The 14141-nt window shown below is 38.4% G+C and overlaps 1 protein-coding gene and 1 pseudogene across 2 annotated transcripts in view; one reads left to right on the top strand and one right to left on the bottom strand.

Annotated features, from left to right (window-relative positions):
• Positions 1-1656: 1656 nt before the first annotated feature.
• LOC103067315 (trafficking protein particle complex subunit 2-like) lies at positions 1657-2069 on the bottom strand (annotated as a pseudogene).
• Positions 2070-11860: 9791 nt separating this feature from the next.
• Positions 11861-14141, top strand: part of HBS1L (HBS1 like translational GTPase) — a 54950-nt gene continuing 52669 nt past the window's right edge. Inside the window, exon 1 of one of the 2 annotated variants that reach the window (XM_007427432.4) lies at positions 11861-12047. In XM_007427432.4, the coding sequence (XP_007427494.2) occupies positions 12005-12047 (43 nt within the window). In that variant the 5' untranslated portion in view covers positions 11861-12004. The remainder of the gene's footprint in view (positions 12048-14141) is intronic. The other variant, XM_025166197.2, reaches the window with a different exon arrangement.

The following is a 14141-nucleotide window of genomic DNA, read 5'->3' as shown; positions in this document are numbered from 1 at the left end:
AAAGAACACAAGGTGTTCCAGTCTCAAGGAGAAAAGCACAGTAATTTATCTAAAAATGGCAACAAGAAATCCCTAAGCAGAACTGGGCCATGATCAGAGCTCTATTTTTAAATAGTAAATCAAAATGAAATTGACTCATGTACTGGCTTTCACACATTTTGCCACTGGCATATGGCAATAAAATGTTGCTTTTGGTGAGTTTTTATCAATGACGCTATTTCCTAATCATGACCTGGAACAGAATGGTGTTTTCTTGAACCTAAAACAAATGTTTTGCCAGTAACTCCTTGGCAATTCCCCTGTTGAGAATTGGATTAACGCTTTCAGCTGAGGATGCAACATGAACTTTCTACTGTTTTGCATACTGTGCTATAAAATATGCAAATTTTCTGTCATAAAGAATCAAGGTTTTGTTGTGAGAAAAAAGAAAAATGAGTATAGCTCTGCATTCCTAGCAGGCCACAAGCTGTTGCTCCCCATACCTCTCTGTGGGTACTATTTGCCATGTGATGATGCTTACAAACATATATTTTGCTACCCTAAGGAGACTATTTCTTCACAGAATTAAGTGGGTGAGAGGTGAGTCAGTGACAGGCTATAAATATCATATATGCATATACCTGAACAGGCTGACAGCGTTCGCTTTCTAGTCTGTAACAAATGTGTTACTCTAAAGTAACACTTCCAACCATTCATTACCCCAAACTGGGTAACTTTTCTCCCAGTGTTGCTGATTTAAGGTGACTGTGTGTAAACAGTATTTACAAGTGTTGAGTCTTGTCAACCTGTTCATCTGCTGACACTTAATGTATCTTGAACAACAACAACAACAAAAACCTTCACATCAAAGATTTCAGCAGTAACATAGAACAATGACTCAGTCCTGAACATGTGAATACAGAATCTGTCTTGCTGTGCTCAGTGGGAGTACGCTTTAGGATTTCAGCCTTGAAAATAGCTCAGTGGTGGCAGAATAATTATTCTTTTAATACCTAATTAATTCTTCTTTGACTTTTAAGGAAGACATTTCATTTGTGTAAAAATTAAAGCTCCATATATATGAATACTGGATTATAATGTATTATAATAAACAGGAGGAGCAGAACAAAACCGTACAGTAATATCATGAGTGTTAGAAAATCTCAGGATTATCAGAAAAGTTAACATCGTATCAGTTAAGAAAATGGGTGTAATCTGGCTCATAAAGGTAAAGAAACAAGTGCACAATAATAGACTATTCCAGTACTGAAACATCATTGTGTAAAAGTGTCTGTCTCTGAACACTACCCACCTATATCTGAAGTGGTTTCTAGAGAAGGGCTTTTCAGCAAGTTCTTAGTGATTAGGAAGGTTCGTGCAACCAGTACTTTAGATACTTGCATGGTCCTTGAGTGTTAATAATTGTTAATGATGCACACTTCTTTGGGAATCCTAAGAAGGTGATCTTTGTAATTATTTATTACGCCAGATTGCTGCTCTGTTTGTTTTTGTAGGTTTTTATTTTTAATGTGATTTTAAACTAAAATAGTGAAGTGATCAGCTTTCATGGAGAAATTGTTGGACTTAATTTTATTTTATTTTTGCTTCTTATACACGGTTAAACCATTTTGTCTTCATTGTTTAATTCAACAGGCTATTTATTTATAGACAGAATAATTAATTTAAAAGGTGCTTCCTCTCAAAACACAAAATCTTTTTATCCACTGTAGTGGATCGAATTGGAGAATTAGCTCCATAACAGGGATTCATCACAAACTTTATATACAGACCATATAATTTAGTAAATACATTTTTGATTTCATCTTCTTGTCTTACATTATGAAGCATTATAAATCTCCTAATGCCTGCAGTGACAAACTATTCATTAAACTTATTCATAGTCTTCAGGTACATATTATTTGTTAACCACGTTTTTATCTGTTACTTTCATCCAGAAAAGCGTGAGCCACAAACCAATTCTGACAGCAGTGGTCATCCTTAGACTGTACTTTATCACCAGAAAGAAATTCTGTTTCAAACACTGGATTATCATGATGACCCACAATTACAAAATATTAGCCTCCAGACATGATTAAAATACAGCCTCTTCTGAGGCTGTACGACAGTGTCACCTGGCTCCACTGATGGCAGAAAAGAGAGGGAGCAGAGACACAATTGAGAAAAAGTGCATTTCCATCCAGCTGAAGGGAAAGCAAGATCCAAGAAGTTTGAGAAGTTGGGATAGAAATACAACTAAAGTCACAGGTTTGATGTAAAGGTATATTCTAAAACTTTGATCCATTGCACTCTTAGTGGAGCTTGGCTATACTCAGAATATTTATTCAGTAGTAAATGCTACAATGAATTGAGTAAGTCATTCAGTTAACACTGTGTATAATGTATTCTTTCCTTTTGCTATTATGTACAATATACGTGATTATCGCTTATTTTCATTTCAAAAACATTGAAGGAAAAGCCCAACGAGTTGCCATAATGATTATTTAAGTATGTAATATACTGGAGACAAGGGGAATTCTTACCTCTTTGGTCACAATGGCATTATCCCAATAGCTAAACACAAGCATTTATTAGCGTGTTCTGTAATAGTAACTGCCCAGCTAAGGAGTATTTTGACTAGTAAGTTTTTGATGAAACTTCTTTTGATTTTTTTTGTTTTTTTGTTTTTGATGAAAAAATACTGGAATTGCTCCCTATTTATGGTTCTCTTACTCCATCCATCCATAGCTGACAACTTAAAGCTGTATATTTCCTTTTTTTAGGTTACATCCAGGTGTCTTAATTAAATATTTAAACAAAGACAGCTCTATTGTCTCTTTACTCTTTACTGCCAACTTAAGACATGGTGGGTTATGTGTGACTGATGAGATACAATCCTTCATACTTTGACTTTAGTAAACAGAAGATTTAAAACACTTTAAACAAAACCTTGGCTAAGAAATTGTTTGCAGAATGAAAGTTAATTTCATCTTAATGTCCTCAAATATCCTGAAATTCATGTTTAAATGCATTTATCATACAAAATAATGCTTTAATATTAATTTGTATGAAATAATCTTATTGTGCAAATTCAGAAAATGTACCTGGTCTCTTTGTTACTTGTTACTGAGTAATTTATTTTTTAATATTATTATCTGAAGCATTTTACCCTGGCCTGTAGCCAAAAAAGTTATAGAGTAGCTCATAAATATCAGAAGGCAGTTCATGCCTGCAGACTTACAACCTAAAAGATACAACATAGAAAGAAAAGGGATTAAGAGAGAAAAGGGAAAAGTAAACTTAGGCACCATTAATGAACATTTATTATTGTCTAGTTTTCTTATAGTTATTTTAGTGCACGGACTAGCATATTTCCAGTCTGAACTATCTACGGGTAAGGCACATCTCAGTAAGCAATTAAGGTTCATTCAAATCCCTCTATATACTATAAATGCATACAGTGGAACATATGAAGGTAAAGATTGATTTAAATTAAGGTGCACATATACAGTATAGAGAGCTTGCATTCCTCTATTATGACATCTGGAAAAAATGAAGCACCAATCAAGAAAGGGGCAAAATGTCTGCATGTATACTACATTGTTCAAAAAGCGATGTAATTCTGAACACGATTCCTTTGCATTATGAATAAATGCCCTTCTATGGTTCTTCAGGACAGCTTTCTATCAGAGTACATAGCTGCTAGATCAGTGTTTCTCAACCTTGGCAACTTTAAGCTGTGTGGACTTCAACTCCCAGAATTCCCCAGCCATCATGGCTGGCTGGGGAATTCTGGGAGTTGAAGTCCACACAGCTTAAAGTTGCCAAGGTTGAGAAACACTGTGCTAGATAGTTTTGTCCACTGTATTCAAGGTGTATGGTACAATGCCACTCAGTCAAGATTTTTCAAGGACTACAAATGGACAGAGATAAGGTAGGTGAATGTGAGCATGGTTACATTAGGTGGCATCCAATCCTCAAAAGTAGGATTCTCGTGTCCAAATTCACAGGAAGAACGTCAGTACAGATGCCTATATCGATACAAACAAATAATGTAGAAAGAACACAAATACATAGTTGTTCCTCAAAACAAAGTTCCCTAACTAAATATTTTAACTGAATAAGAATGCTGCAGCAGCAGCTATTTTTATTTTGCGGTGGAATTAAACCTTTCAGTCATTTTGCTTTTAAACTGAAATCACCTTGAGAGAGTATTCTGCCTAGAAAGTCAGTATAGAAATACCAAGACTTTAAAACAAACAAACAAACAGGCATAGTACTTTCCTTCCCTCACTTTTTGATTCCCAGCCCTTGTACACTTCCAAGACTTCAGCAACAGCTTAAAACTGCAGTGGCGCAACATAGCTATCATGGGGAAACTTCACCTGGAACACAGAATCTGCTATTATATCAGATGGCTACTATTCTTTCCCTATAGATCAGTGTTGTCCAAACCTGGCCACTTTAATATGAGTGGACTTCAACTCCCAGAGTTCCCCAGCCAGCCTGGCTGGGGAATTCTGGGAGTTGAAGTCCACTCATCTTAAAGTGGCCAGGTTTGGACAACACTGCTATAGATGAAGAAGAAAGGATAAGATGAAGTGATTTATACAAGCTACCCAGGTAAAACTGTTTCACATTACTTTTTTTTTTCAAAAATAATCACCATGTAGTGACATAACATCATGAATACATACTTTCACTTGTAATGTGTAATAGCATGAGTGTTTATTTTGCCACATACACTGAAAACATTAAGCACAATGGGTCTTAAAGGAGTATGTAATATAATGACAAGTGCCTGAAAAGTTTTTTGAGGAACGAGGGGTAAACAGTTCCTCTTAAAGTTTGTGATAATGTGTCTCATTATCAAGAGCTTGCATATTTTCAATATCCACCCAACTTTGTGGTATTATAATTTTTTAAAAGGTCAGAATGACAAGCATGTTGATATAAAAGAATCATCATACTGCAGGCATGAACTTTGATCAGATAGGGTTTCAAGTAGATTTTTAAAATGAAGAATGCATCTGACATAGTAGATTAGTCCCTAAATGGTAGCATATTTGTTTTATAATGAGCAATGAAACTTTTATTATGGATGAATTTAAATAATATAACAAATGGATGATGATTTGGCCTATTGTCCTTTGTAATGTGATGCACTGAATGAAAGGAAGCCTAATTTGTAACATTGAAATAATTTATTGAAGTACTGTGTTCCTAACATTTTCTCTAGCATGTCTGTCATATCTTACCATCTTCTTTTCTTCCTTCCAACAACTATATGAGACAATGACAAGTGGTACAGAAACAGCATTGGTCGTGCTTTTGGATGATCTCTGGCATGGGCAAGATGATGGTTGTGCATCCATCCTTGCCTTACTTGACCTCTCGGTGGCTTTTGATACCATCGACTATGGTATCCTTCTGGACCGACGCAGAGAATTGGGGGTGGGTGGCATGGTTTTGTGCTGGTTTGCCTCCTTTCTCTGGGGTTGGTTCCAGTCGGTGGTGATTGGGGAGGAGAGATCTTGCCCCCACCCCCTATGTGGGGTGCCACAGGGGTCGGTGCTCTTACCTCTCCTATTTAACATCTACATGAGACTGCTGGGTGAGCTCATCCGTTGCCATGGGGTGAGGTATCATCAGTATGCTGATGATACTCAATTGTACATCTTCCCTCCTGGCAACTTAAGCCATCCTGTGGGCCTTCTATCTCGGTGTCTGGAGGCTGTAAGGATCTGGATGGGGAACAACAGACTTCAACTGAACCCTGGCAAGAGTAAGTGGCTTTGGGTTTTGAGCCCCTCTGGTTCTAGGATTTTACCATCTTTGGTACTGGATGGGGTCGCACTGCCCTAAACAGACCCTGTGCACAATCTGGGGGTCCTCCTACATTCATGACTCCTACTCAAAGAGCAGGTGGCAGTCATGACTAGGAGGCCCTTGGCACAATTTCGTATTGTACACCAGTTGTGCCCATTCCTAGATCAGAGGGACTTACTCATGGTCACTCATGCCCTGGACACCTCCCAGTTAGATTACTGCTATGCGCTCTACATGGGGCTGCCCCTGAAGAGTATCTGGAAACTTCAGCTGGTGCAAAATGCAGCGGCGCCAGCAGTTATGTGTGTTTCTAGTAGAACACGTTATACCTCTGCTTAGTGAGCTGCACTGGTTACCAGTTTGTTTCTGGGTCCAATTCAAGGTGCTGGTTTTGACCTTTAAAGCCCTTCATGGCACGGGGCCAGGCTATCTGAGGGACCGCCTCTCCCCAATTCCATCTGCCTATCCTACCAGAACCAGCAGAGGGCATGTTACGGGTTCCATTGCCTAGGGAAATATATTTGGCAGGCCCCAGGCAGCGGGCCTTTGCTGTGGCACTTGCTCTGTAGAATCTTCTCCCCCCGAGGTGAGACTGGCCTCATCACTGCTGAGCTTCCAGAGGTCCCTTAAGATTTGGTTATGCCAGCAGGCCTGGGGACTCCAGATGACGGGAATTAGTGAGGTGGCTCCCTTATTTTTAACTTCCTTTTATTTTCTGTTTTATTTTGTTTTATATATTTTGAATGTATTTTACTGTTTTTAGCTTTGTTGTACACCGCCCAGAGTTGCCTGTGGTGAGATGGGTGGCTATATAAATTGATTGATTGATTAAATAAAATAAATAAATAAATAAATAAATAAATAAATAAATAAATAAATAAATAAAGTATTAGCCCATTCTATGGCCAGAAACATTATGCTAGATAATAGTGACATGCCCAATGATATGGAGTAAGACAACTGTTAAACTGAGATCAGAAGTATTTAGGAGGAATGGAAAATCCTGTGAAATTATATATTGAAGGTACATTCACAAGCAACTCCTACTAGAAGGAAAAATTGGAGAGACTGGTATAAGAGACTGGTATAAGTAGTTGTTTTTATACAAACATAAAATTGGTGATCAAGCATGTCAAGCAAATTGAACCAAAGGAGCCAAGATGCATCCCTATCTTACTCCTTTTTGAGCTGGAATTTCTTGTGTTGTATACAAGTGCAGCAGCCTTGTATACAACAGTAAGCCTTTATTCTAGAGTTCTCATAGAGTTTGTACATTAGCAGAAAGTAGCCACCTGTCATATTCTTACATCTTGCTCCACAGCTTATTCTGGCGATAAGACCAAATGCAGATCTGAAATCAATAAGCACAAAATATAATGCAGAACCTGATTTGGATGAATATTTTTTTGGCCAGATGTTGCATTATAAGGGCATGGTAAAAAATTCAGCATCTAGCTCTGAAACGTGCCTGCTCATCTGCCAGCGTGTGTTCTGAATTGACCCAATCAGGTTTCGTTTTTAAAAAGCAGTTATATAACAAATATTTATTTAAAGAAATTTTTTAAAAAATTCATACAAAAAGCTTAAAAACAAACCAAAACAAGAAAACCAGTAAACAAACTAAAAAAAGGAACAACAAAAATGGGTTTGGAAACTATACAGTATATTTCAAATACACATCAAATGTTAACATTTACAAATATAAAACTATCTAAATTAAATAACTGATGATACTCCGTACTTATTGTTGTAAAATGTCATGAAATCTGTGCCAGAGGGAGACATATTGTATCATTTTTTGATTAGTACTGTAGATAACATTGCCTTTTCATAAACAGATAAATCACACATCTTGTGAATCCAGTCCTTAATTCAAGAATAGTGTTACTTTTCCAGTTTCTCAAAATAATTGTCTTAGCAACACCCCATGTATAAGTGCTTGACCTAAAGCTTGCTTATTATGTTTAAGAAATTGATGGGCTAATAGTGGGCAAATCTCAATCATCCTTTTTGTAGATAAGCACTATAACAGCTACCCACAATCCTTTGATATTTGTGCAGAACAATTGATATAAGTGAACAGAGAAGCTAATACAGGGGTTCACCCTTTCAGATTACAATGTGGAATTTCAGCAGTAATAAAATCACCACCTGGGGCTTTATTGGGCTTAAGTTGTTTGACAAAGCCCATTATTTCAGAATTTGTGATAGGGCCCCAAATTGAGAGCAACTTAATGTTAGACTTTAGATCCAATTCAGGAAGATCTTTTGGTGCATATAGCTCTAAGGTGATCCTTTAACACTGTTACCAATAAAAGACCAGGGAATGAAAGGGACCTGGAGATTGGGTAGAAGCCATCAAGTGCCAAAGCAAGTTTGGATTTTTAGCTTATGACGACACTACTTGTTGTGCTGGTTCTTGCCAGGACATCCTTTCAAATTTGTTTAGGGCAACGAAAGCTTAACAGTTTATCTTTGATTATTAGTTCATTTGTTCATCCCATCTAACCTTGTCTAATGCTACAGGACAGCTTTCGGTCAACCTTGAAAGGGCTGTAGAGAGAAAACTCTACATATGCCTCTTTGTGGCTGCAGCAGGATTCTATAAAACTAATGGAATGATTAGGTAACTGGTTTACAGACACCAATGCATAGTTAGATGCATACTTATTACAATAGGAAGCAAAGCCATATCACAGCAGACTTTCTAGCCTAACAAGCCCAGTCAGAGAAAGGCTTTTACTGAGGCTTGTTCAAATGTCCTTTTATTTTGTGTTACCTTGTATCTGATGCTACCTAGAAAGGAAAACTCTGGTAGTAAAGTTTTGTGCCTAAAATTAGACGAAAAGCAATTGCTACTTTAATTTTTTTATTATTAATTTTAGACATGTTACAGTGAGTTTACATCAGGAACTCAAGGCAGCAAACATATTGCTCATTCTTCCTATTTTTCCCCATAATAACTCTCTGTTTGGGCTGAGTACCTTCATCAACGTAGAGAGTAAGGAAGATAACCTTGATGGAGATATGCAAGATCTGTTACTAGGGCGATGAGGGGTAAAATATTTTTTAAAGTCCACAACAGATTACATTTGGAAATAGCTCAGACACTTCCTAATTCATGGAAGTATAAGCACAACCAGACTTGCAAGATCCTTTTATTATAGACAACCTCAATAAAAGTTATTTTAACCTTCCTGTGGAGTTGATTTCCTGGTCTGGTCTACATGGTGGGGCTGACAGTGACTGAGATTAGAGTAGAACATGGCTACCCCCACTCCCAGTCCAACACCGTAACTGCTATATCACACTGCCTCTTGCTAAATATGCTCACAGTTGAGACAAATAGTATATAGTTTGCTCTTTTTTAAAAAAAAATCTGATTGATATTGTAATAATTTGTAGGGGTTATTGCACCATATTCTAAGCAGTGCAATTAGTTGTTATTTTGGTCTTATATAGAGATATGCTCAGCTAGGTGGAACACATCTCATATATAGAATTTGGATTTTAAGAGGGAAAGGGTACTTTGGATTCAGTATGGATATAATTATTGTCCTTGTTGGTGGCTCATTAAAGACAACATACAATTTCCTGGAATTGCAAGGTAATAGTCCAGGCCCAGGAAAATATGCATCTGATTATACTGTCCCTTAAACAAGTATTTTCCTAAGTCTGCACAGCTACCTTGCAAACCCAAGGGAAGATATACCTTCCTTAAGGAGACTCTGATACATAATGCGGATATCCATGCCAGATCCTTGCTTTGGATCCAAACACTGAACCTCTCTAGGTAAAAACTAGTTAGTATTTGAATGGGATAACATGAGGAAATATCGTGGATGAAGGCAGTGGCAACTCACTTCCATACTGTGGTCAAGAAAACTACATGGACCTGTCCACGGAACTGCCAGGTGTTGAGCTTAACTCTAAAAAACAAAAACAAAACAAAAACCCCCAAAACTTCCTATAGAGAGAGATACATAGAGCATAGGCTTCAGATACATTTTGGCACTGTATTTGTCTCATATGATTTTGCCATTTTATGTTTTAAAGTCCTATTCTGAATCACAGCATTAAACAATCATTGTAGTATAGCAGTTGGTGCTATGCAGATTCAAATCCTCACTGATCAATGATCTGCAGGTTTAACTCAATAATAAAGCACACTGCATTCAACAAGATTCTCAGGAAATCTTCTTATAGGGTTGAAGTCTAAGTTATTAATTTTACTGGTAACTTAGAATTAGTCATCCTTTGCTCAGCCTAAGCCCACATCAGTCAATGTGGGGGTGGGGAGGGAATCATGCTACGTTGTCTTCAGGTTTTTCAGAGGGTTCACAAATTTTGAAGTCTTATTGAGATGCTTGAGTAATACTAACTGAGCCCTAGTTAAACCTATTACTTAAATATGAGGGTTACAGGGATCCATTTTTTAAACTCAGGAGTAATACATCTTATATTGGAAAATCTGGACAAAAAATAAATTTCTGAGAGAAAACCATCTTGGATTTTTTTTCTGTGAGAATCTGTTCAGTTTAAGATAGAAATGAGAAGAAGATAGATCAGGATTTATTGGTGGCCTCTTAATTTGTTTGCAATAAATTGACTAGCATTTACTTCTAGCTCTTTAACAACTTTTCTTACTGCATTCTGCTACTGCCACGAAGAATGCTAAATGAGATGATAAAGAGTTTAGTGTGGCAGGCCAGTTCTAAATCCCTAGGCTCAGAAAGTGCTAAGAGAATCACCTTGTTCATAACTGCATGTATGCATTTGTGGATTTTAGGATTTTAATTAAAAACACTGAAAATATCTCTACCAAGATACCAAGCCTGAAGTCAGCTCAGCTTAGGGTCACAGCATGATTGTTGCATTAGAGTTCATAAGTTGATAAAAAGGAATACTGGCATAAATTTCACTTTACTTCTTTACTTCAGTTATGAGGCTGGTGAGTGGAGCTGTCAGTATTGTTTTAATGAGGGACACGTTAAATTGATAGGTGATTGGTAGGTTCCCTTGGCTCTATTTTCTCTCCTGTCAAGCATCACCAGGTGGTGAAAAAAACCCACCACCAGTCCCCCTCCTTAAAATAAAGCATGGTGGGTTGCATAGAATCACTGGTTTTGCCACCTTTGAGGTAACAGTCCAGAGACAGGGAACCTCTTCTGAAAGAGCATTAAACCTGTACCTACAAATAGCCCAGCTGACAAGTCACAGAAGAGAAGGGTGTAGGGTGATGTTGGAAAGAGTAAAAGGTAGCTGTTATTACTGGCCTTTGTTTCTGGTTTAAATCACCATTCTGCTTAAGTCAGGATTACTACTCTTTCAAATGACCACTAAACCTGTGTACGTAAAAGCCTGTGTTAAGACCCTGCAAGTCCTTTCCAAAGTGCTGGTCCGGCCCGGGGACAATTGGATCATACAGCTGAGCGCACTAACTTAACTTTTTTATTTACCTCCCTCACCCCTGTTGTCCATTGCAAAAACTGTGTAGTGTAGGGAGAAGAAAAACTACTTTTAACCCAGGGTTTCTCAGTCTCACAGCCTTTAAGATGCGTGGGCTTCAACTCCCAGAATTCCCCAGCCAGCACGCCGAAAACCAAAACAGCTAGAGCCAGCTTTAAGATGCCCCTGTTGTAGACTGGAGAAGACAAAGGCAGTGTCCTGGGGATAGGTTAAGGGATATAAACGCAGTTACCAGGGGATGTGGAGATTCTGAACCCCTAATGCCTCTGAAACCCAAAGGATTTTCTTCGGAATCAAACATGCACATCATCGACCTGCAAGAGCGCCTGGCGGCCCGACGAGCAAGAGCAATTGCTTGGTGCTGCGTTGGAGGCAGTGCTGGAGAATCTAGCCCGCAAGGGCACCCTAACGCCAAGCCGCTGATCCGACGCAATCTACAGAACGACGCCCGGCCGAACGGGGGCACCACACCACCCAGTTTCGCCTAGTCCGCGATCCGACAATCGTTGAGGGAGGGGGAGGAGGAAGCACCGAGGTCACACATGCGCAGTCGGGGAAGGGAGGCGGGTTGGCGCACGCGCAGAAAGCCCGACGGAGAGGAAGGCGGGGCGGTGGTAGTAGGCCCAAATCAACAATATGGTGGCGTGGGGCTACTACGGTGCCCAAGTTTGAGGGGGCTCAGAGGCCTCGCCTCGCCGTTCTACCTCAGATCTTCCTCAGCTCGCCCGTCATGGCCCGGCATAGGAATGTGCGTGGCTACAACTACGACGAAGGTAGAGTGAGTTGCTGTCTCTTGTGAAGACTCCTTATTGTCCTCCCTTCGAAGCGCCCCTTTTTCTACCGAGAGGGCTCCGAGCCGTCTTCCAGGGATGGTGTGAGGAGCGTTAGTGACATCACTAACGGTCTGCCTGGCTCCTGCGGGAGGGGGGCAGAGGTGGAAGCGGGAGGCGGCGGGGAGCCAAAGGCAGGTCCGGCTCCTGCCTCCGGGGGGAGGCTGCTTGGCATCAACTAGGTCAGCTTACGTAGGTAGGTGCTCTTTCGGGGAAAGGTGGCCTTTCCGCCGTTTTACGTGGTCCCAAAGGACACCTGTGCACCGCGAGGCCGGGAGGCGTCGGTGGTTTGAATCCCAGGGGAGCCCGGCAGCTTGGTCTCCATGCTCAGCCTGGCAGAACTGGTTCCTATCCGTGTGATAATGGTCATCAATAATGTATGGAGTTTGAAAATAACTCGACATTATACCCGGAGCTTCTGTGTGGGATACCTTTGATGAATGAATGCTAGAAGCCAAAAAAAAAAAAAAAGGCGTGCGTGGGTATGACTGTTGTCTCATCTACAGCTGAGTGTCGGGGAGGGCTTTGGTTGGCCAGTGTGTAAAGGAAGCAGAGATAACACCTTGTCCCTATAGAAAACGCAACACTAGAGTGAATAAACCAATCGTCTTTATAGGTTTTTCCTCTGAATATTTTCTGGTAAGAAGAGATTTGGAGGACCATTGGGGGGGATTTAGATTGAGGCACTTAGACGTTTTCTAATCAGTTTAAGTACTGGTTTCCAAAAGTTTCTTTTCCTAATGCTTCATTGGCTTTTGTATAAATGCAGGATCCATGCACATTTATACATTATACTCTGTTGGAAGTTTTAACAAATTTAAGAAAAATGATTTAAAAAATATAATTGCACCAATATAAAATAACACCATCACTTATTTAAGAAGAATGCCGCAACAGTATTGAAAAACAGACTAATAATCACTGCCCAAATTATATTAAGAATATCAGTTCTATGTAGCTGCTTTCTGTTAGGTCAGGAGAAACTTTCCAGGATCGATAGCTGGAAGGCTTTGGAGGAGGCAGCATTGTGTATGATATCTTGACCTTCTGGCAAAAATGCAAGATATAAATAAAATCAAATATTTAAAACATTTTGATTAAATGATATTTGGAAAGTGAAAAGTTCATTGATATTAAGGAATTTTATTTGCATTTCATGTACTTTAAAAACTTTAACAAAATTTCTCCCACACCTATAAATTCTGTATTGTGTAGTTAATGATAGCTTCTTATTTAAACATTGAAGTGGTTCAGATTGGTTAAATATTATGATACATTTAAGAAACTATTTAGATGTATGCATCTAAAAAAAGTTTTGGACTGATAGGCAAGTGTATGTTAAATTAGAGATTTACATCCAATTGTTAACAAAGGTTATTCTTAAAATCTTGTCCAATGATTGCAAATAGCATTTTTTTCAGATTTTTAAATATATACTTAATATCGGGTTACATCATGTGATCTACTAAAACGATCCTCTAATCCACATCTTATTTTTAACATAATTGTGATTTCATCCCTGTCATTGTTCTTTTATATTGTGTCTATTTTATCTACAGTATTCTGTTTCAACATATGTATAGGAGAAAGATATTTTAATCTCTGATCCCAAGTTAGGAATTTAATAGTTCCGTAGTTAGACATTGAAATTAAGTCATCATTTTTAAACTGAAGTATTAGTGACAGGGAGTTGCTTCAATACGCCTATTAGATTATTATTTGTTACTAGTGATGACATCACAATGACTTTAAAGATTACTATCAAGCAATTGCCAACTTGATTCCTTGCATTTAATTTCTCTCTGCACAATTTTAAAGAGCTTGTACTTTTTAAAAGCATCTCTTTTACCCTGTGAAATTAATTATTTGCATTGGCCTAACCTATTGAGATTGGCTTACTTTCAGTATTTAAATACTGAGTTTGAACTGTGTTAAAATACTTCAAATTCTGAAGTTAGAAAATTAAGATTATATTATATTAATATTTAATATTAATGCTGTGGTTCAAGCTTATTTTCTTAAGCAGAATATATTCTA

Source organism: Python bivittatus, unplaced genomic scaffold (assembly GCF_059951505.1).
Source record: "Python bivittatus isolate LINGU-HERP-01145 unplaced genomic scaffold, Pbiv_v1 ctg000020_np1212, whole genome shotgun sequence".
In the NCBI taxonomy this organism is placed as follows: domain Eukaryota; kingdom Metazoa; phylum Chordata; class Lepidosauria; order Squamata; family Pythonidae; genus Python; species Python bivittatus.
Note: the sequence above shows the minus strand (reverse complement) of the source record. Positions and strands in the feature narration are given on the sequence as shown.